Consider the following 21,142-nt stretch of genomic DNA (forward strand, 5'->3'; position numbering starts at 1 on the left):
ATTTTCAGTTAATTTTGTATAAGGGTTAGTTTTAGGTCAAAGTTCAGTTTTTTGGCCTATGGATGCCCAGTTACTATGGCACCGTTTGTTGAAAGGTTATCTTTCTTCCACTGAATTGCTTTTAAACCTTTGTCAAAAACCAGTTGAGCGTATTTGTGTAGGTCTATTTCTTGGTTACCTATTCTGTTCTATTAATCTACATGTCTATCTCTCTGCCAATACAATGTCTTGATTATTTCACCTATGTGGTAGGCCTTAATATTGAATAGAATTTTTCCTCCTACTTTGTCTTTGTCATTGTTTTAATTATGATAGGGTCTGTGCATTTCCACGTAAATTTTAGAATAAGTTTATCTATGGTCATAAAAAACATGCTGTAGAAATTGCAGGAAATTGCATTAAACCTATAGGTTAATTTGGTGACAACTAACATGTTTACTGTGTTGAGGCTTCAAATCCATGAATACAGTACATCTTTCCAAGTATTTAGTTCTTTTTGATTTCAGTATTTTATAATTTTAAGCATATAGATCCTGCATGTGTTTTGTTAAGTTTACGCATATATATTTCTTTTTCTTTGGAGTGATTATAAAAGTTGTGTTTTTAATTTTTATTTCCACATGTTCATTGTGAGTATATAGAAATGTGATTGATATTTATGTGTTGATCTTATATCTTGTGACCTCACTGAACTCATTTATCTGTTAGAGTAGTATTTTCATTGACGTCTTGGGATTTTCTATCTACATAATTATGTCATCTGCAGACAAAATGAGTGTAATTTCTTCATGAGCTATACGCCTTTTGTTTCCTTTCATTTTCCTTATTGTACTGGGTAGGACTTCCACTTCTACATTGCATAGTATTAGCGAGAATGCACATCCTTGCCTTGTTTTCAATCTTTGGAGAAAAGCATTCACTCTGTTACCATTAATTATGATATTAACTGTATGTTAGGTTTCTTTGTAGATGTTCTTTACCAGAATGAGGTAATTCTCTTCTATTCATAACTTGCTGGGCATTTTTATTGTGGAGTGGGTGCTGAATTTTGTCACAAATTTTTTCTACATCAATTTATATGATCATATGATTTTTTTCCTTACCTTGTTTATATGGTAAATTACATTGATTGATTTTGGAATGTTAAACCAGCCTCGCATATCCTGAATAAATCCTATTTGGTCAAGGTGTATAATTCTTTTTACACATTGTTAGATTTCATTTGCTGATATTTGAAGGATTCTTACATGTAACTTCATGAGACATATTTGTCTGCAGTTTTCTTTTTTTCATACTATTGTTGTCTGGTTTTGGTATCAAGGTAATACAGCCCACATAAAATCAATTGAGAAGTGCTCCCTCCTCTTCTATTTTCTGAAAAAGATTATGTAAAATTGATATTAACTCTTTAAATGTTAGAATTATCCAGTGAAACTATCAGAGGGTGTGGAGATTTTTTTTTCAGATTTTAAATAACAAATCCACTTTCTTTAATAATTATTAAAGTATTCAAATTGTCTATTTCACCTTGATTAAGTTTTAGTGGTTTGTGATTGTAAAGGAATTGATCCCCTGTGGTTGTCAAATCTGTAAGTATAAAGTTGCTTGTATTATTCCCTTATTATCCTTTAGATGGCTACAGAGGCTATAGTAATATCCTTTGTTTCATTTCTGATGTGGGTGATTTGTGTCTTTTATCTTGTTGTCAGTCCTGCTAGAGGTTTATTAATTTTATTGATTTTTTTCCAAAGAATCAGCCTTTTGTTTCATTTTTTTCTCTATTGTTTTCCATTTTCAGTTTCATTGGTTTCTGTTCTTTTTTTATTTCCTTCCTTCTGCTTGCTTTGGGTTTATTTTATTCTCTTTCAAGTTTCTTGAGGTAGGAAATTAGATTATTGATTTGAGACCTTTCCTTGTTTCTAATGCAAGCATTTAATGCTATAAATTTCCCTTCCAGCATTGCCTCGGCTGCTTCTGGACAAGACACTTTCATTTCCAAGGCCTTGTATTCGCTGAATCTGGCTTTCCAGATAATCAGTTTTTTTCCCAGGACCCTAAGTCCAGAGTTCTAATGCCTTCTATAATTTCCCCTATTACACCAGACTATCTTAAAAGAGCTTCATGAAACTCCTTCTCATTAAGGTGTGAGCAGGGACTTTCATTTCTTAACAGGGCATCCAGCCTCCCGGCTCTACAACCTTGGAAGAAGCGAGTTCCATCACTACACTCAAAAATCATGCCTGTTAAATATCAGATCATCTTAGTTGATTTGATCTATGCAGATCACAGATAATCCAGAGCATGACCACCAAATCTTTATCCATATTTATAATAGACGCTAAAAATAGACATCAAACATAGGATTAGAAGTTTCAAGGACAAACCAGAGGAAGCACTTGTAAAAACTTGCATGAGTAGATACAATGCATTAGTCCTCAATGTGTTGTCCCTGGATCAGCATCACTGGCATCACTTGGGAACGTGTCAGAAATGCAGATTCTCAGGCCTCACCTCAGACATCACCTGCATTGAAGTCACCTAGAAGGCATTGGTACAGCACAGGCTGCTGGGTGCGACCTGCTGTACCATCACCTTCCAGGTAACTTCAAGGCAGCTAATGTTTGAAAAACACTGCTCTGGAGGGCACAAAACTTGCCATCTTAGGTTCTCATTCAGAATCCAGAAGGTCTAGTAACCTGACAGGATGCTGTGTAGGGCAACTGAGGCTCTCCATACTGCCATTTAGAATTGGATCATTATTTAAAACAGATCTGATGGGATCACATTTAATCAAGGCAGTGGCTATCTCACAAGAAGGTCAAGATTAATATTTAATGAAAGGTAGATACATTAATATATTCACATCATGGTTATCTGTGGCAAAAACAAATGTTCTAAGGTATATGCTAGGCCTATCTGCTCAAGCAAATTGCAAAAAGCTTCTGAAGGTAAGTATAATTTATCGTAAATTAAAATTTTATCCACACATTAATATATATACTGTGGCAGTATATTTTTATTTTACATTCTTTCTTAAAACTTCTAAAATTTTTCTCTTTAGTCATTTATATGTACATATACTAGGTTCTTAAAAATGTCACGAAACTGCTTGCAAAAATACATACCATATACAACATCTCTTCCATCCCAGAAATAAAAATGTACTCTAGGAATGCACTCAAAGTGATAATTTCTGCCACTAGTTCAGCTTCAAGTTTAGCAAGTATTTGTTAAGTTTACTTGCAAAGCACTAGCTCCCATAGAAATAAAAACATAAAAGCAGCAAAACACGATCGCTGTGCCCAGGAGGGGTGAGTTCAGTCTAAGGCAAGGACGTGGCCAAGCTTTAAACATCTGCTAGAGCATCCAACTCATGGGAGGCTGGTCCGAATTCTCACCACTGGAGAGGATTTCAGGGTCCCAGGGTCTCTTCTCTTTTTGGTTCATATTACACAAAAGTTAGCCTATCACTCCGTCGTGGCCATGAAGGAGCTGCACAACACTGCTATGGTATTTCAGTGAGGGAATGGAAGTCTATGGAGATGCTAGAAGGAGAACCAAGGCTCTCTTTCCTTTATTTGAACTATTGTTCTTAGATGGGACCTGGATGAGGGTGCTCCCACCTGCACTCACTAAAATGTGTCCAAATAGTTGGTTATCTGGGCTCAACCAGCCCTCAAGGTATCTTCTTTTAATTAGCACACTTGCCACAGGTGCAGCATCTTACTGGGCGAGTTTATTAGCAGGAAGGAGGGAGAGAAACCAAGGACCTTCTTTCCACAGTGGGACCTTTTTTTCTGCTCATTAACAGATCTGTCAGCAGAAAACTGGTAGAATTGAAAGCAGGTGATGTTCACACCAGTCAATTTTGCTACTTGTTAGCAGCTTTGATAAGAGACCAAAAATAGAACAGGGAAGAAAGGCCCTCTGAGGAGGAAATGAAATCAGATTTTGTTCTTCCTGCTGGATTTCTAAAATCCTTGCTCTCCTTAGCATGCATTGTCATGGAAAATTCCAAGTTCTTTGTAGAAGAGTTCATTCTATTCCCTGATGTACTACTCCTAATTCATTCCCTCCTTCCTTCCTTCCTTCCTTCCTTCCTTCTTTCTTTCCTTCCTTCTTTCCTTCTTTCTCTCTTTCGAAATGAGGTCTCACTGTGTTGCCCAGACTGCAGTGTGGTGGCTATTTACAGGCACGATCCCAACACTGATCAGCATAGGAGTTTTGACCTGCTCCATTTTCAACCTGGGCAGGTTCACCCCTACTTAGGCAACCTCATGGTTCCCCGCTACTGGGAGGTCACCATATTGAAGCTGAAATTAGTGCAGGAACCCAATCAGCATAGCACACGACAGCCCAGGACTCCTGGGCTCAAGTGATCCTCCAGCGTCACCCTGCTGAGTAGCTGGAACTACAGGCATGCACCATGGCACCAGGCTCTCCTTGTTTTAATTAAGTAGTTTATGAAACATGAACCACAAAAGCTACAGCAATTGGGAGTCCAATGGACAAAACAAAGTATGTACAGACCCTTTATCGATGCTCTCAGTCTCACACAAACCATGTTGAAGGAAAAGAAGTTTGAGATCAAAAGGAAAACTTAGGGTTGGAATAAAATAAAGAAAAGCCCCAAGCCAGAGTTCAAACACAGACCTTTCTGCCACTTTTGTTTCCAACATGAACAAGCAAGGAATATATCAATAACTATAAGGATCTTATGATTTTATAAAAGGAATCTAAAAGCAAGATAATTGAGCCCCCATAAATGTTTGAATAATTCTAGAACATCCTAGAATGGTCTACTTCTTTATTAAGCACTACTTGAGTGTGGTCAGGGGACTATAATACAATGCACAAATCCAAATATGGTTTCATTTTATACTATCAATAGTATCTTTTGGGATATAAAATATATATACTCATAGAAAAAATATGGAATCTAGGTTTCCTAGATTAGATAATGCCTTTAGAGTATGTAGCCTTTAGATAATGCTTTGTCTCTTCAGAGTACTGATTCACCATCACATTAATACTAAGAATAATAGACCTTGCAGATGTAACCATAATCTTGGCAGATCCTTCCTTCTAGGTTAATGTTTCTACATAAGTACCACTTCTTTTTCAGCATACCCAACACATGCAAATTGATGACCAATACATATTGGGGGTAAGAGGATTCTTCTCTCCATAGAGCATTAATAAAATCAGTCTTCAGCTACACTTCTCAACCTTTAATATGTTTCAAAAGAAAATTAATAAATCCCTCCCCTTCTCTTCCTTCTATCCTCCTTCCCTTTCTCCTTGTCTCTCCTAATATACAAACAGGGGTAAGGCACTCTCCTTCCTCACTCCACTATAATGATTATAAACTTTCTTTTTCTGATTTAAAAAGATCAAAATGAGGATAGGAAAATGCTAGATATTTTAGATGCAAAAATATTTTCAAAGTGAACCAAATAGGGTCAAGAGACTCCCTGAGAAATAACATTCCCTACATTAACAGTCTATTTGCCTTACTCTTATGAAATAGAATTACTTGTTCAAATTTCCCCAAGTTTTGAAGTTTCACACATGTTTTAAAATCTGCTAATATTTCTTGGGAGAACTAAGGTAGTAGTCTTCACGGGTGCTAATATACTATGCCCCATAACATTTGAAGATGAGTATTGTATATAGTGACCAAAATAGATAGCAGGACAGCAGTTTAAAGTCACCCCATGCTGCTGCTGCTAGTGGCACAAATCATTCTGCCAATGTAGTTGATGATTTAATCAAATTGCACTTTTCTCTAGTACCTTCAACAAAAAACAATCCTCACCTGGGGCAGTCAAGAAAGCTGGAAAAAAAAAAAAAACAATGAAAATTCACTGTAATCGGAAAATGCAAAGTGCTTCCTGGCATGACTGCATTACTAAACCTGATGCTTCCGAAGTTAACCTTCTGGGGTGCTAACAACATTAAAGTGCCATAAAAGTGATAGAGAAAAATTCCAAGAGCAAAGAATTAATTAGCTCCATGGGGACATGCCAGACAGGAAAACAAGGTTTCGAAGGGTACAGTGTGAATCCTTAGGTAGGGAAAACTGTAAACATGAATCACTTCTTCAATCTAAATCCAATATTTTAGAGCAGACATTTGGGATTGCCTGCAAAGTCACAGGGCACTGATGGACAAGTTTGTGTATGGGAAGTTCCTGCAATCCAAGACAATGATCTATTTGAGAGCTACCCACATGCAGGAGATGTGTGAAAAATCACCAAATGAGAACAGAAGTTGATGTGAAGACCCTCTTCTCCTAGAGGAGACTAGGAGACTACTTATTCTGTGGGCCCAAGTCCAACATTTCTCTAGGAATTCTCTTTTCTACCTTTATTAAGCCAAAGCTCTCTGTAATATTGGTTCATTTGGCCACGATCAATTTTTCTCTCCGTTACTGTTTTGTTCTCTAGCTCCCCTCTCCCTTTTCTCATGTTCAGATAGAACACGTTTGCTATCCCATTCTTGGTAAACTGACTACCTATCGCACATGCCAACACTTAGTCTTGGGATGAAACTGGAGACATTCAGGAATGCGTACTGGCAAAACTGATCTACCTGGCTCCATACCTGCTGAAATGTATAACCCCTCTTGGTAATGAAAATATAATGTCTTGGTGAGGGAAACAGCAGGAACCCTGATACACAAATGGAAGAAAGAAACCTCCAAGGTCAGGAGCAAAGGGGGCAAAATAAAACCTGTGATGATTTCCCATTATTGGTGTCATCTCTGAGGCTATAATTCCCTCTGTGGACACTGGTAACTCCATTGACAGCAGGAAAAGAAATCCATGTCCTTATATTGTTCCCCACATAATCTGACTTTATAATGCCCAAACCCCATTTCCCAAGCCCTTCTCAGCCTGCCTTCTTCCTACCCCACCTCTAAGATGATCTCTAGATTTGAGGCTTCTAACCTCAGACGGCCCCATTCCTATCTTCCCCTCCCCAGCCCTTATGTGTGTTACCTAAAGAGAGATATTCTAGCCAATTATCCAAGCCTTAGAGATCAAGACATAGTTTAAAAATAGTTTCTATATCCACGTGTCTGTTAAACACATACACTAAAGGAACAAACATCACAATCTGTTTCTCAACCTCTTTTTCATTGTCATCTCCCCAAGGAGTCTTTTAAGACTTTTTTTCTGAATTACACCCCCTGTAAAATTTTAATACCATAAGTATACTGTATGTCTGTTTATCTAAGATATGTTTATCTATGCTTTATACACTAAAAAGGTTTTCTTCACCCACCAAGAACCAATTTTCAGCCCCTTAGGGAAGATATTAGTATAATCCCTGTTGCGAATGCATGCTCTTGAAGCATGCAACAATTAAGGTCATTTTACCAGAAGTGTTAAACTACTGCTTTTCTAATGTTCAATGAAATATAAATCTTCAGAAACACCAGCATTCCTATAGATCCGTCATCTGTATTACAGTGGTCCGAGACCGGGCCTGGTAGCTCACACCTGTAATCCCAACACTTTGGGAGGCCTAGGTGGGTGGATCGCTTGAGTCCAGGAGTTCAAGACTATCCTGGGCAACATGGCAAAACCCCATCTCTACTAAAAACACAACAAAATTAGCCACATATGATGGCGTACACCTGTAATCCCAGCTACTTGGGAGGCTGAGGTAGGAGGATCACCTGAATCCAAGGATGTTGAGGCTGCAGTGAGCCAAAATTGTGTCACTGCACGCCAACCTGGGCAATCTGAATGAGACCCTCTTTCAAAAAATAAAATATTATAAAAAACTAAAGCAGTCCAGGACAGCAGAGTCTTTATCTCCTGGGATTCCAAAACCTACTCTCTATGGCCCTTTCCCCATCTTCAATAGGAAATTCTACAGAATTAGCAAGTGTTACTCTCAAGTTAGTGCCAACTCCATCTAGTCTTTTTTTAATCTTAATGCATTTTACTTATATACTAAGACACAAACACATTTAAACAATTTCCCACTCCAGAAACTAAACAAATGGACTCACTTCTTGCCGTTTGAAGTTCTGGACATATTCTTCGAACTGTTCGTCTTTCGTCTCATCAGCTTTCCCCAGCTTTTGGAGGACCTAATTTGCAAATAAAACAAAATGGTTTAATATAATAATGTTTTCAAAGAAAGATGTGCATTTTCTGTTAATGGAGCAAGGCTGTTGTTTTGCTCTGAGGAGTAGAGCAAAACTATCAGCACTTCTAATTTTTCTGTTCTGGAAGCATCTTGGCTTGGCAGCTCTGGAGTTGAACAAAAAAAAAACTGAATCCCAGTCCCGCCCCTCACAGGCTGTGTGGCTTTGAGCAAGTGTTGTGCTACACTGCACTTATTTCTTTATATAACTGTTTCCTTTAGCAGGCTGTGCGTGACTTAGAGACAGAAGCTATGCCTTATTTGTCTTTTTGTCCAAAGCATCTGGCACAATGCTGAATGCATAATTGGTACTCAACTGCTTGTGAACAGTAGACCAAAGCTGTCTGACTAAAGCATTCATCCACTTCAGTGGTCCCCAAACTTTTTGGCACCAGGGACCAGTTTCATGGAAGACAATTTTTCCACTGACCAGAGGGTGGCGGGGTGAAGGGTTTCAGGATGACTGAAGCACACTACATTTATTGTGCACTTTATTTCTATTATTATTATTACATTGTAATATATCATGAAATAATTATACAACTCACCATAATGTAGAATCAGTGGGAACCCTGAGCTTGTTTTCTTGCAACTAGATGGTCCTATCTGGGGGTGATGGGAGACTGTGACAGATCATCAGGTATTATATTCTCATAAGGACCTTGAAACCTAGATCCCTCGCATGTGCAGTTCACAGTAGGGTTTGCTCTCCTATGAGAACCTAATGCCGCTGCTGATCTGACAGGAGGTGGAGCTCAGGTGGTAATGCTCCCTCGCCTGCTGCTCACCTCCTGCTGAGTGGCTGGGTTCCTCACAGGCCACAAACTGGTACCAGTCCGAGGCCCAGGGTTTGGGGACCCTTGATCTACTTCATAGGGACAGTATTAGAAGCCAGGATGATGGTAAGTTCCGTCTCACCATCTTCTGATACTCCCTTCAACTCAATAAACACTCAAAGAAATCATGGGATACTCAAGGCCCCATGCTAAACACGGGTCACCCAGAAATACTAAAAAACAAGGCCCCAACACTTGATCCTAAAAAATGTATATTTTAGCGGAATAGACAAGGCAGGTACACAAATAACAAATCAAGGATAAGTTAAAGACACAGCATAGAGTCTCTTTGGGACACAGGACGTAAGTAAGAAATTGTACTTGCTGCCTTTAAAAAGTAGGGCAGAAGGAAGATAACTAATATACTTTAGGAATATAAGAACTCATTTTCCTGCATAACAAAATAAACGATACACATCTCTTTTTTAACTAGACGTTTTCATAGCTCGTATATTTTCCCCAAGATACATTTATAATGTTATATTAATAAATAAACCTAAGTATCAAAGTAGTTACCCAATAAGTCAGAGTTCATGCAGATTTCTTCAAGAGGTCAATTTTCTTTGGAGCAAAAGTAATTATTCTAAACGAAAAATGATTTTGTATTCTATTCTAAAAATAGTTGTTTATAAAATGTGCTAGTATTTCTTCCTTTTCACTGTCATTAACAAAGATATATGTTTTAAATAAAATTGTAAACAGATTCACACATGTATTACCAATTATTCAATATCACTCAATTTCATTTCACAAACCAATACTACATGTAAGTAATATGAAAATGCTATTTTTCATTGTAAATGTATTATTTTTCAGAAGCTGCAGGAATCTAGTATCATAAATATTAAAAGGACACATAATCACTGTATTAACTAATACTCTCCTGTCACTTATAGCAGGGTTTCTTTGAAAGGTGGAGCAGAATACACTGCATTTTTGGAAGAACAGGACATTATAACTAGGGAAGAATTGATAAACATAAGAAACATGAAATTATGTATATATGTAAAAAGACTATAACTATGTTAAAAAGTTAATAGTGGCTATTTCTGGGTGATAAGATTAAGGGTGATCATTATTTTCTTCTTTATAACTTTCTATATTTTCCACAGTTTTCTCAATGGTTAAAGTAACAAGAAAATTCATTAACATAAATACGCAAGAGTTTATCATACTATAAAGTTTTTGTAAGAAATGTACACATTAGATTTTAGTACAAGTTAAGTGGATGTATTAGTAGCTGGTTAAAAACTCCCAGCAAAAAAATTCCCATCAAAAAATATTGATAAGCAAATTAATATAAACTGAAAATAAGACTTCCAGAGGCAACCATGAGGGACCTATATCTGATTGAGTGGCTCACATGTAAGATAAAGATATTAATAGTGCCTACTTCACAGTGTTGTACAGAACCACCAAGGATACACATAGAAATACTAAGCTATGATGGCCAGCATATAGTTAATGCTCAATAAATAATATCTATTATTATTATAGTTATTTTTATCTAACCCCACTGAACTTCACCAATGTATAAGCTTATACTGAGAAAAAGCCAGGGAGAATGTTGAAAATGTTACATGACCAGAATCAGGATTCACAAAAGACCTTCTTTAACAAGATGAAATTCAACAAGGATAAAATTTAGGACAAAAACATAACTGTACAAGCACCAGATTTATTATTCAACTTGCAACCAAAATGCAACAAGACAGGTGTTAGGGATGGGTGGTTTCCACCCTTAAGTAGAAGTAAGGGATGACTTAAACAGATCGTCAATATGAGCCAACAAAGTGATGTTGCTGCCAAAGCATCTAACGTAATTTCAGTCTGCACTAACAAAACTTAACGGCTATCAGGAAAGTGGTTCTGGACGCTTTCAGAGGTGGACAAGTTGGTAAACGCACAAATACACAGAAAATCTGGAGCCAAAAAAAGGAGCTCTCAAAAAGGCAAAGATAGTTGATACTATGTGATGAGAAGAACACTTGATATGATTTGGTATATTAGCAGGGAGAAGAGAAGACCCAAGGAAAAGAGCACAGCCATCCTCAAACACCGGAAGGACCATCACAGTAAAGAAGGATCAAACTTGCTCTGCCAGGAAGACCCAAAACTCACATCAGCAGGCAAAAAGTACATTAAAAATTTGTTTTCACAAAAAGTTTTCGTCTTAGTTTCCTAGAAATTAAATAGTTTGTTGCTAGAGTTAATGCGCTCACCATTCCAGAAGTTATATGAGCTTCACCAATAGTTAGGGTCCCAGAGAAGAGACTTACTCATCAAACAGGTAAATAGACTAAGTCACATTTCAAATACATTCTGAGAATCCATAATAAATGTATTACATTAGGCATTTTCCCTAGTGAAGAATGCAAATCATAATGAACAGTAGCAAAGAAGAAATCCTCTTCATATTTACTAAAGACTGTGTGTCAAACACTGGGCTAAGGGGCTGCAGGAATAACAGGCTGCATTCTAGGGACTGTGATCGTTCAATAGTATTCAAGCCCAGGGTGGGAGGTGTGGAACTGGAGTGGACAAGGGTGGCATGATAGGCAGAGGACAGATTACAGAAAGGCTTAGGCAGTAAGAATCAGAACTTTGATTTTCTTGTACAGACCATGGAGAGCCAATGAAGTGTTTCTCTGGAGGGAGCCACATGGAGAGGTCTGCACTCCTTGGTGACAATGTTAGGGACAGATTAGAAGAAGGCAAGATAGGAATAATGAGACCAGTTAAGAGGCTTTTTAATAGTCCAAGCAATAAATGACAGAACCGGAGCTAGGAAACAGATCAGTCTTTAAGAAACATAATGCACAGTACATAATGGCTTATGAGATGAAAAAGATGAAGGACAGAACAGAGTGAAGGATGACCTCCGATTTCTTTGGGGGAGACTGAGTAGGCATTGATTCCTTCAAACAAATTAGACATCATTTTGGACATGCAGGGTTTGAGACAGCTCTGTGGCATCCAGGTAGAGATACAGTAAATAGCATGATATGGCCAAGGTTCTGAGAGATGCTCTGAGCTACACTTATACTTTGGAAATCACCGGAGTATGGTGGTAGTAAAGCTGCTAGAGTGTATAAGAAAGCCCAGAGAAAATATGATGTTCAGAAAGAAGTGGTCTGAAGACAGTCCAGAAAAATCATTATTTGAAGAACGGGCAGAGGAAGAGAATCCTTGACAGGAGACTGGGGACCCAGAGGTATGGTCAAACCGGGAGCAAATTCATAGAAACCAAAGGAGACAGTTTCAATTGCTACAGAGAACTCAAGCAAGTTAAAAACCAAAAGCCCTGAAAGTGTCCACTGGATTTAGGAACCAGAAGGTTCCTGGGATCCTTCCCAAGGGCTATTAGTGGAATGGCAGTCAGAAAACAGATCACAGTAGATTGAGCAAATAGGAGGAGAGGAATCAGAAGAGCAAGTAGGTACTCTTTCCAGAACTTGGGGACATGAAGAATCAAAGGAGCAATACCTGACCCTGTTTCTAGGCCAGAGAGAACTGATCAAAGAAAGGAGGCAAGAGCTATAAGGGGGTCACGCAGTAAGAAAAGTTTCAAAGGGGGTGGCAACTCAGATTCACCAGAAAGGACCCATCTTACTCAGGAAGAGGCACAGCCATTCCTCAGAAACATGAAGGATTTCTGAGAAGGCAGGGAAGATTGCCTTTGTAAAGGCCAAATTGGAAGGAATGCACACACAGCAGATCCATCTCTCCTGTGGGGTAAATGACCAGATCATCTGCTGAGCAGCACTGGGGTGAGGTCACGGGAAAGGTCCCCAGGAGAGGGGAGTGATTCAGATGTGGAACTGGAAAAGATGAGAATCAGAAACACATGACATGAATTTTAGATGAAACTGAAGGCCCCACTGAGGCAAAGACCATGATGTGCAGTTGCCTACATGTAAGCAGTTTTGTGATTTTTCTCCAGCGGCCTCAATGGAGGTGGGAAGATTGATCTGCTATATAGAAAAGATCTTAAGACACCAAAGACAGTGAAAGCTAGAACGGAGATGACTAAAAACATCTTTTGCCTTGCTCTGTGTCACGAGTATTTGACAGTGAGCTGATAATTTAAATGACCTCTCTCATTAACCACTCCTTTGGCAGTGTTGAAAACACCAATTAAACCTGAACAGTGTGGCACTATTGATATTACAGGAGGATTACTATGTATTTATGTATTTGATATGCAGATTTTGACATCAACATGACACATCTTCCACCTACAGGCAAAAGGAAGAAAGTTCAGTGCCTCGTGCATTTTGGTTTAAGACTTGAATCTTTTACTTCAAAGACAATTTCATCTACATTGACACGTTAGTATTTTGAAACAGTAAGATTTTTGTTGTTACTTTTAGTGCTGCTGTTTTTCAAATGCAAAATAATACACTATGTTGAATAAGCTTTTCAAATTCCACTTCCTTTCAGTGAGATTCTGACATATTCTGTTAGGGATGTGTGCTCCTCCTCCGACCCTCACCCCAAGCTCAGAAGTTGTGATCTAGTCCTAAAAGACATCATGACATAGGCAAGTAAAAAAGTAAATAGGAAGGAACAGCAGGAATATGGTAACTTGGAATATTTCATCTTAAATCCTCTTTCAATCTCTCCTAAGGCAGCTAGTTCCTCAGCTTGGGTTACAAGGGCTGCCCCAACGATAGGGGCCTCACATTCTCTTTTAGGGCAATTGCCTGTGTATAAAGTGCCCAAGTCAAGTCCCTAAAAATTTAGAACTCTTTGGTTTGGGCAGTTTCTCCATACTATAAAGCCAAAATTCTGATCAAGTTTCAAGTCTTCATAGTCCAATACAAACTAAATCCTACTATAGTAAGAGAATAATTGCCTTCTCTTACCATTTTAAGTTAGGAGTGGAATATTGTGTTGGCAGCTTTCAAAAAAGTGGTTGGCATTTAAAGTCAAAGATAAAGTTCACAATCTTCCATTCCACACAGAAATAACTTCTGCTAATCAGGGGAAAAGATCAAAGAAAAGTCAAGCTATGAGAAGGTGTGACCCCAAGCAAAAAAAAAAAAAAAAAAAAAAAAGCTAGTCCTACAATCAGAAATGGGGCAGTTGATGAGAGGAAAGGCTGCAGGCCACAAAGCAGTTCAAGGTGAAGGCCAGGCATGGCTTGTTACTGAGACAAGAATGATGGCAGGGTTGGCCACCAAGATGCCTTAGTGGCATTCATCCATTGGATGAGGGCTCCAACTAGACAAATTTTCAACTCTGGGTGACTCACGCTTCCTTGAGCCAGACTCTAAAAGTCAAGAATAAAATCACACAATTTAATTAGTCTTCTTTAACAAGGAGACACCTTTCTCTTCACACTTTCTGTTCTTAAAAAAAAAAAAAAAAAAGAAGAGCACATAAAATAATGTGTACATTCTCCATGTAGTTAATCAGGAGTAAACTAAATCAGAAGGCCATGGCCTCTTCTGAACAGGACATGGAGGGGTGGTCTTCCGCTTGTGCCCATGTCCAGATGATTCATTCATTCATCAGTCCATATACCCACCTATCCATCAAGAGTTCTTATCCTGTGCTCACCCTAACACTACAAAGTCCCATAACTTATGACTGGAGAGGCCATCAGGGGAGGTAAGTGCAGGGTAGCTGCTTGTCCTAAAGCTTCCTGCTGGGCACGTCCTACACTGTTTCCCAAACTTCAGGGTACTAGTCCTTTGACCTCTTTCCGAGTGTGTGTCAGGACTTAAGGAAGTGGATTTAATTTGCCCTAATGTGAGAGGACTAAGATGAAACACTAGAAATGCATCTTTTGGTGTGGTTCATGGGCCTTTAAGGTCCTCACATTGTCCTCCAGCTTCCCCTCTGGGGGATTTATTTCTATACCACTATGACATCTACTTCTTACCTTGGTAGATTTTAACAGTGCATTAGCCATCACATCATCAAAGCCTCTGAGGCTGGCATGAGCCTTCCTGCCAATTCTGGGAAACACTTCTGGGAAAGTAAACAAGAATAGATAAGAGAGAATATTCACAGCCTCTGTCCCATTTGAATGTCCTTCAGACTTTAAAAGGTTGAGAATGACATACAGTAGAGAAATTACATGTCTCATACATGAGTAGGTTTATTCTAAGTGGGACAGAGGCAACTGAGAATTAGAAAACTAGGGAGAAAGGACAGAGGCAACTGCGAATTAGAAAACTAGGGAAAAAAGAAAATTTAGTCCCTAGATGGGAACAGAGGTAAGTGAGAAGGGCCCGAAAAGGCAGTGCAGTAAGCACCCGCCAAGGCTGCTTTCCAATCACACATCTACCTGAAAAGGTATCATGTTGCAGAATGCTGCTCTCTTCTCTCCTTCCTAATCCTTTCAATTTCAGGACATTTAGTCCTCTGACTTCAAGAGAAAAAAAATATTGGTGGGGAAAAACAGCTTGAGGAATATTGACTTGGCAAAGATTTCAGTCCTGGCATCCAAGATGGTCCTCTTCTCCAGGAGTTGCTGCCTGATGGCTCTCCCTCCAGATTGAGTCGCCTTGTCCCAGAATTACTTTTTCATGAAGCTGATATCCTCAGTATCCAACCCAGAGTATAATAATTATACCAAAATCCAGTGGAAGTCTGCTAAAGCCTGTGAGTCATCCCATGACTCACCAGATAAACACCAGATTTTCCTTCTCCAGTGGCCCCATTCACAAACAGAGCACTGTCTCATGTCATTATTGCACAGGATAATGCAATGAATCTCCAACCTCTGTAGATCATGTAAATTAGTCCTCACGTTCCTTAGCTAGGCAAAGGGATCCTCCATATACTACCAGCCAGATGTTTGAGAGAAAGCTTACATCTGCCACACTGGTAGCAATCTATCCTGCATCAGAGCTGCTGTAAACACACGTGACTGCAAAAGCCAGAGAGGGTTCTACATTTGGGAAATTCGCTACAGAACGGGTCTGTTCCTGATTGCTTTGTACAGATTCTTCAGGCAGTTTTCATGTCAGTTATCCATTAGACCAATAAAAGATGAGTTAGCAATGTAAAAACTGACCTCCTGTAATCCCAACACTTCGGGAGGCGACACCAGGAGAATTGCCTGAGCCCAGGAGTTGGAGACCAGCCTGAGCAACATGGCGAGACCTCATCTCTACAAAAATTAAAAAAGAAAAATTGTCTGGGTGCAGTAGCTCACACCTGTAATCCCAGCACTTTGGGAGGCTGAGGCAGGCGGATCACAAGGTCAGGAGTTTGAGACCAGCTTGGCCAATATGGTGAAACCCTGTCTCTACTAAAAATACAAAAATTAGCCAGGCATGTTGGCGCGCACCTATAGTCGCAGCTATTTGGGAGGCTGAGGCAGAAGAATCACTTGAACCCAGGAGGCAGAGGTTGCAGTGAGCCGAGATCGTGCCACTGCACTCCAGCCCAGGTGACAGAGCAAGACTCTGTCCCACAAAAAAAAAAAAAAATTAGCCAGGCATGGTGGCATGTGCCTGTGGTCTCAGCTACTTGGGAGGCTGAGGCAGGGGGATTGCTTGAGCCCAGGAGGTTGAGGCTACAGTGAGCTATGATCGCATCACCTCACTTCAGCCTGGGTGAGAGATCAAGACCCTATCTCAAAAAAATAAAAAATAAAAAAACGCTGACCTGCTGTACAAATATTAAAGAAGATGTTGACTCAGGTAGAACAGAAATTCCACAAAACTCTACTCAGGATTTCAAATGGGAGCTGTAAGTTCCCTAAGGCAAGAAGGGGCTGCTTGTGATGACGGGTATGAAATAGATGAAGAAGATAGACAGAACATGTTCTTGCTTTTCTTCCTCTCATAAAAAATGCCCACTTTACTAAATCTATAATTCTCTAAGTTATTAGCTATGACCTATGGAAATTTACAATATATCAAGCACAGATCTAAGTGTCCTATATCTAAAAATGTATTTAATCCTCCTGATAATCTTGTGAGTTAGGTTACTATGATTGTGTTCATCTTACTGATGAGAACACTGAAAATTAGAGAGGTGAAGTAGTTGATCTCCGTCTTACAGCTGGTATGCAACCAAGTTTATGTAAGGCTAGGATTTGGTTTACAGCTACCCTTCTGATTTACCATGATCTTTCTGGAATAGTGTTTCCCAAAATGTGTTCCATGGGAAGTCATCTCAGGAATCTCTATTCAAAAAAATCCAGGCGATTCTGTTTGAAAAATACCAAAGACTATATATCCATCTACAGAGTCTCAAAGAATACTGTTAAAGAAAAAAAGGAAGAAATCGCAATACCCATAAAGTACAATGTGAACACGTATCAATCAATGATTATTTTTTTACTCATTAATTAATGAGGAAACTGGTAAGATTCTAACCACTATACTATAATGCCCTAAAAACAGGAGCAGAGAAAGAAACACAGCCTGGTGACCACACTCCTCTACTTTCCCCTTGACAATTAAGTCATTTTCCTCTATTTTAGATTCTACTCTGACTAACTGTATCATATTGTCAGGAACTCAAATGTAATAACTGCTTGATACATACTTTTGTTAAATGGAAACTATATGACATCATCTCCCTCCCAAAATAGGTTATTGTATTAATTCAAATACCCTAGGAGAGGAAGCAAGTTATACAAAATATATGTTCTCCCTACTCTGTCATCACTTAGAGGAACCTAATTAGCCTCTGATGAGCAAAAGGCCAAAGAGGACATCCCCTCCTTGTAAGAATATTATGGATCAGGCCACCAAGGTGTCCCATAGGAGCAGCAGGAAAACATAAATGACCATGGCCTCTCTCTAGATACTGGGTTCTATATCTGGGGTCCATGAACAGATCCCAAGATGTCTAGGAATTGCCTGGAATTGTGGCTAATATAATATGGCTGTGCCTTTTATCAGGATGGGAGGAAGGGTCTCCTGGTTTCTGTAAGGTGAAGAACCACTGAATTTTAACAGACTTCATGGGTACAAGTGGAAAGAAAATAAGTGCTAATATCAAACAAAACTGGGCCTCACTTGATCACTTTTGAGAGCTGGATAACCTTTGCAAAATGTTTAACTTGGTTGAGCCTCAGTTTCTTCATCTTTAGAAATGGGAGGATACCAACTCTAGGAAGACTAAGCGAGAACACAAGCAAAAGCTCCTAGCCTGATCTGAAAAGTGTTTAATGAGGGTTTATTCTTTCTTTTCTCGTTGACTTCTTATCTTCACTTTAAGTTGCAATATCAAAGGTCTGACAGGGAACTTAGATCTTCCAGTTGATCCAATGGAAGAGATTCTTACGAGATTCTTACGTGTTTGGCCAAGCTCACATCTTCGACTTTCTATGATACAGATGGATCTTTTAGAGCTAAAGGGATACTGTAGAGTCTATGGAAACACCTGTGCTTAGAGAATTATTTTCTGGCAACTCTCTTTCTGCAGCTCAGTAAGTGTCTCTTGAGCAATTCTATAATTTCAAGAACCATACATGTGCCAGCAATGTTGCCAATGCAACCAAGAAAGCCTAGAGTGGTGGTCTACATTCCTAGAAATCATCTTTACTGGTGGTTTCTCATATTTGAGCAGACTTTTGTAGCAGCAGGAAATGGAACCCTTCCATGTGACCCCATTCAAACCTGACCAAATCCCTCCATCAGATCTGCTAATACCTGTCTTCCTGAATAGGAAAATCTGGGCTTGGGGAATAAGGGTGGATCCGGCTTTACACCAAGAACAGCTTGCTTTTTCCCCCTTAAGGTTTATTTTCAAGACTTAAAGCTATTTGAAAGTTCAGTTTGTTTGTGGCAGAGGCGGGGCTGTTGTGATTTGGTTTGGTTTTGGTGGAAAGAATAGTGTGACCAGAATTCTCACACCAAAATTTCCACTGCAGTCCTACCTGGGGCCACTGAGTGACATCAGGAGGGCCACCCATCCTCTTTGAGCAAACTTTCTTCCTGTTTTTATTAAATGATGCCTTTTGGTAATTTGCCTCACAAACACATCATAAATGAAGAAAAAGAGATAGGCTACATGGTACTTACGTAACTTTTGAAAAAACATTCTGCATAATCTCAGATTGGTAGATGTTCTGCACAATCTCAGAGTGAGGTACCACCAAAACTCCACAGGTTCTTAAGTGGTCCCTCAAAAGCCATGCAATATGCCCCAACTGCCAGGACATAATTACCAAGGATTTCAAACAGATCCAGCAGTATGTGCGTGATCACAAAGGCAATTTCACCGATGGTTTCTATCTTTAATGTTTATTGATCCAAAAATAAAAATAACCTGATACAAAGCAAATTATACACACATTGCAGGTTTGAATGGAAGTTAAAAAATACACGGGGGGATGATTGCTAATAGACCAAAAAACCAAACCCTACTTCCTCTGGTAATGATTCCTAGTTGAAGGCTGGACACAGTATTTTCAGTTCAGTTTGTCCATGTGGTCGTTTTCTAAAGATTGCTCAAGAAGGAACTCTGAGTGCCTTCATAACCTTCCTTGAGAACCTGGACAGAGGGTAATGGAAGGTAGCAGAGAGATGCTGCCCCTTCTGGCTATCTGAGGCTTCCTATGTCAGAGCACACAGCTTCCAGCTCTGGAAGTACTAAAAGCTGAAAATACTTCTCACCAGCAGAACAGGCAATCAACACAAATGAATAAACAGACAAATGAATGAATTTGTGAAGCACTAATTATTTTTGTATACATTTCTATACTTTGATCCGTGCTTTGATTTTCCACTTTACACAGCTGTTTTAAAGTCTGATCTGCATGAAGTGAATTTCTAAAAAAAAAATTAAACACTATTTTGTAGGAGACCTATGTTTCAGATTTAATTTGAGCTTCTCAAACTGAAATTTCCATGTTTATATGATTAACATGGATATTTTATAATAAAAAGTTGAATACAAAACCTGCAGGAATTTTTTAAATAAAATTGGGACTTCAAAGAAATATTGTGTTACCAGTATGTGCTTTGGGCAATATCATCACATTCTCTTGTTTGCTATTTGGGTATCCGGAGGGGTATGTTTTACGATGCAGTGTTTGGGATATAAGAATGACTGCATGATAGATGGGTGGGAAGGATAGAATTCTATTCTGGTGACCCTGGGTAACACACCTACCAGCCTTGCATACAGATAAGTAAAACGTGATACTGGAATTGCATTTCACTAGCTATTCACACCATCTGTAAATACTGGCAGACACTTCTATGCTGCATTCTCTCCAGTTGCCCCTCCAGATCCATTCTCCACCCTTCTCCACACTGCTGGGTGCTCCAGGAAGCTAATCCCTAAGAACCGCATCCTGCCCAGACCCTCTGGCTTCCCTCTAGTCTCAATCAATGGCAAGCATCAGCAGGAGATGCAAGGGCGGGCAAAGGTGGGAGGAGGGAGAGCCTGGGGTTCTGGTTCCCCTGGCTATCTCCCAGCCAGCCACCACCAGCAGCCATCTCATCCTCTTGCCTTTCAGGTGGCCCCAACAATTGCATCTCCTCTCCATGTGTTTTGATAAAAGCTCCCTCCCCTTGCTTTTAGGCCTGGGGAAAAATGTCCCCAGCAGCCTCCACTGCCGCTAAATCCCTCGCTGGTTTCCCATAACCCTCCCCACAGAGAATCTAGAAATAGAATTTGGGTCTCAAAATTCTTAGCTCAAAATCTTCCACTACCTTTGTACCCTTCAACTATGAGAAGTAATGAATTAAAACAATCCAACACACCTCTAAAAAAGCATCACTGTGCGTTACAGTGTAGAAACTGTGCAGAAACAAACTGGTACAATTCACCAGACCAAAAACAACTTGCATGCTAAGCAAGCCTGAGTATACTAATCCCACAACGATGGGGTCTGCCAATCACACACTTTTCAGGAACATAAGCCCTGCAGTTGACAAAGGATAATTATTAAAAAGTGTTTAGTAGGATGTGTTCAGCTGTGAACCCAAAATATGTGAGACAAGTCTCAGTCAACTTAGAAAGTTTATTTTGCCAAGGTTAAGGACAAGCTATGACACAGGCTGAGGAGGTACTAATTACATGTGCCCAAGGTGGTTGGGGCACAGCTTGGTTCTATACATTTTAGGGAAACATGCGACATCAATATGTGTAATATGTACATTGGTTCCTCTGGAAAGGCAGAACAACTTGAGGTGGAGAAGGGGGCTTCTAGATCATAG

The 21,142-nt window shown here is 39.4% G+C and overlaps 1 protein-coding gene across 4 annotated transcripts in view; it reads right to left on the bottom strand.

Annotated features, from left to right (window-relative positions):
* The window catches only part of LOC101142148 (amphiphysin), a 247,005-nt gene that overhangs the window by 142,338 nt on the left and 83,525 nt on the right, over positions 1–21,142 (bottom strand). For all 4 annotated transcript variants that reach the window (XM_055347647.2, XM_004045328.5, XM_063708477.1 and 1 more), the window contains exon 2: positions 8,027–8,107. In XM_055347647.2, coding sequence (XP_055203622.1) covers positions 8,027–8,107 — 81 coding nt within the window. The remainder of the gene's footprint in view (positions 1–8,026; positions 8,108–21,142) is intronic.

This window comes from Gorilla gorilla, chromosome 6, assembly GCF_029281585.2.
Source record: "Gorilla gorilla gorilla isolate KB3781 chromosome 6, NHGRI_mGorGor1-v2.1_pri, whole genome shotgun sequence".
In the NCBI taxonomy this organism is placed as follows: Eukaryota; Metazoa; Chordata; class Mammalia; order Primates; family Hominidae; genus Gorilla; species Gorilla gorilla.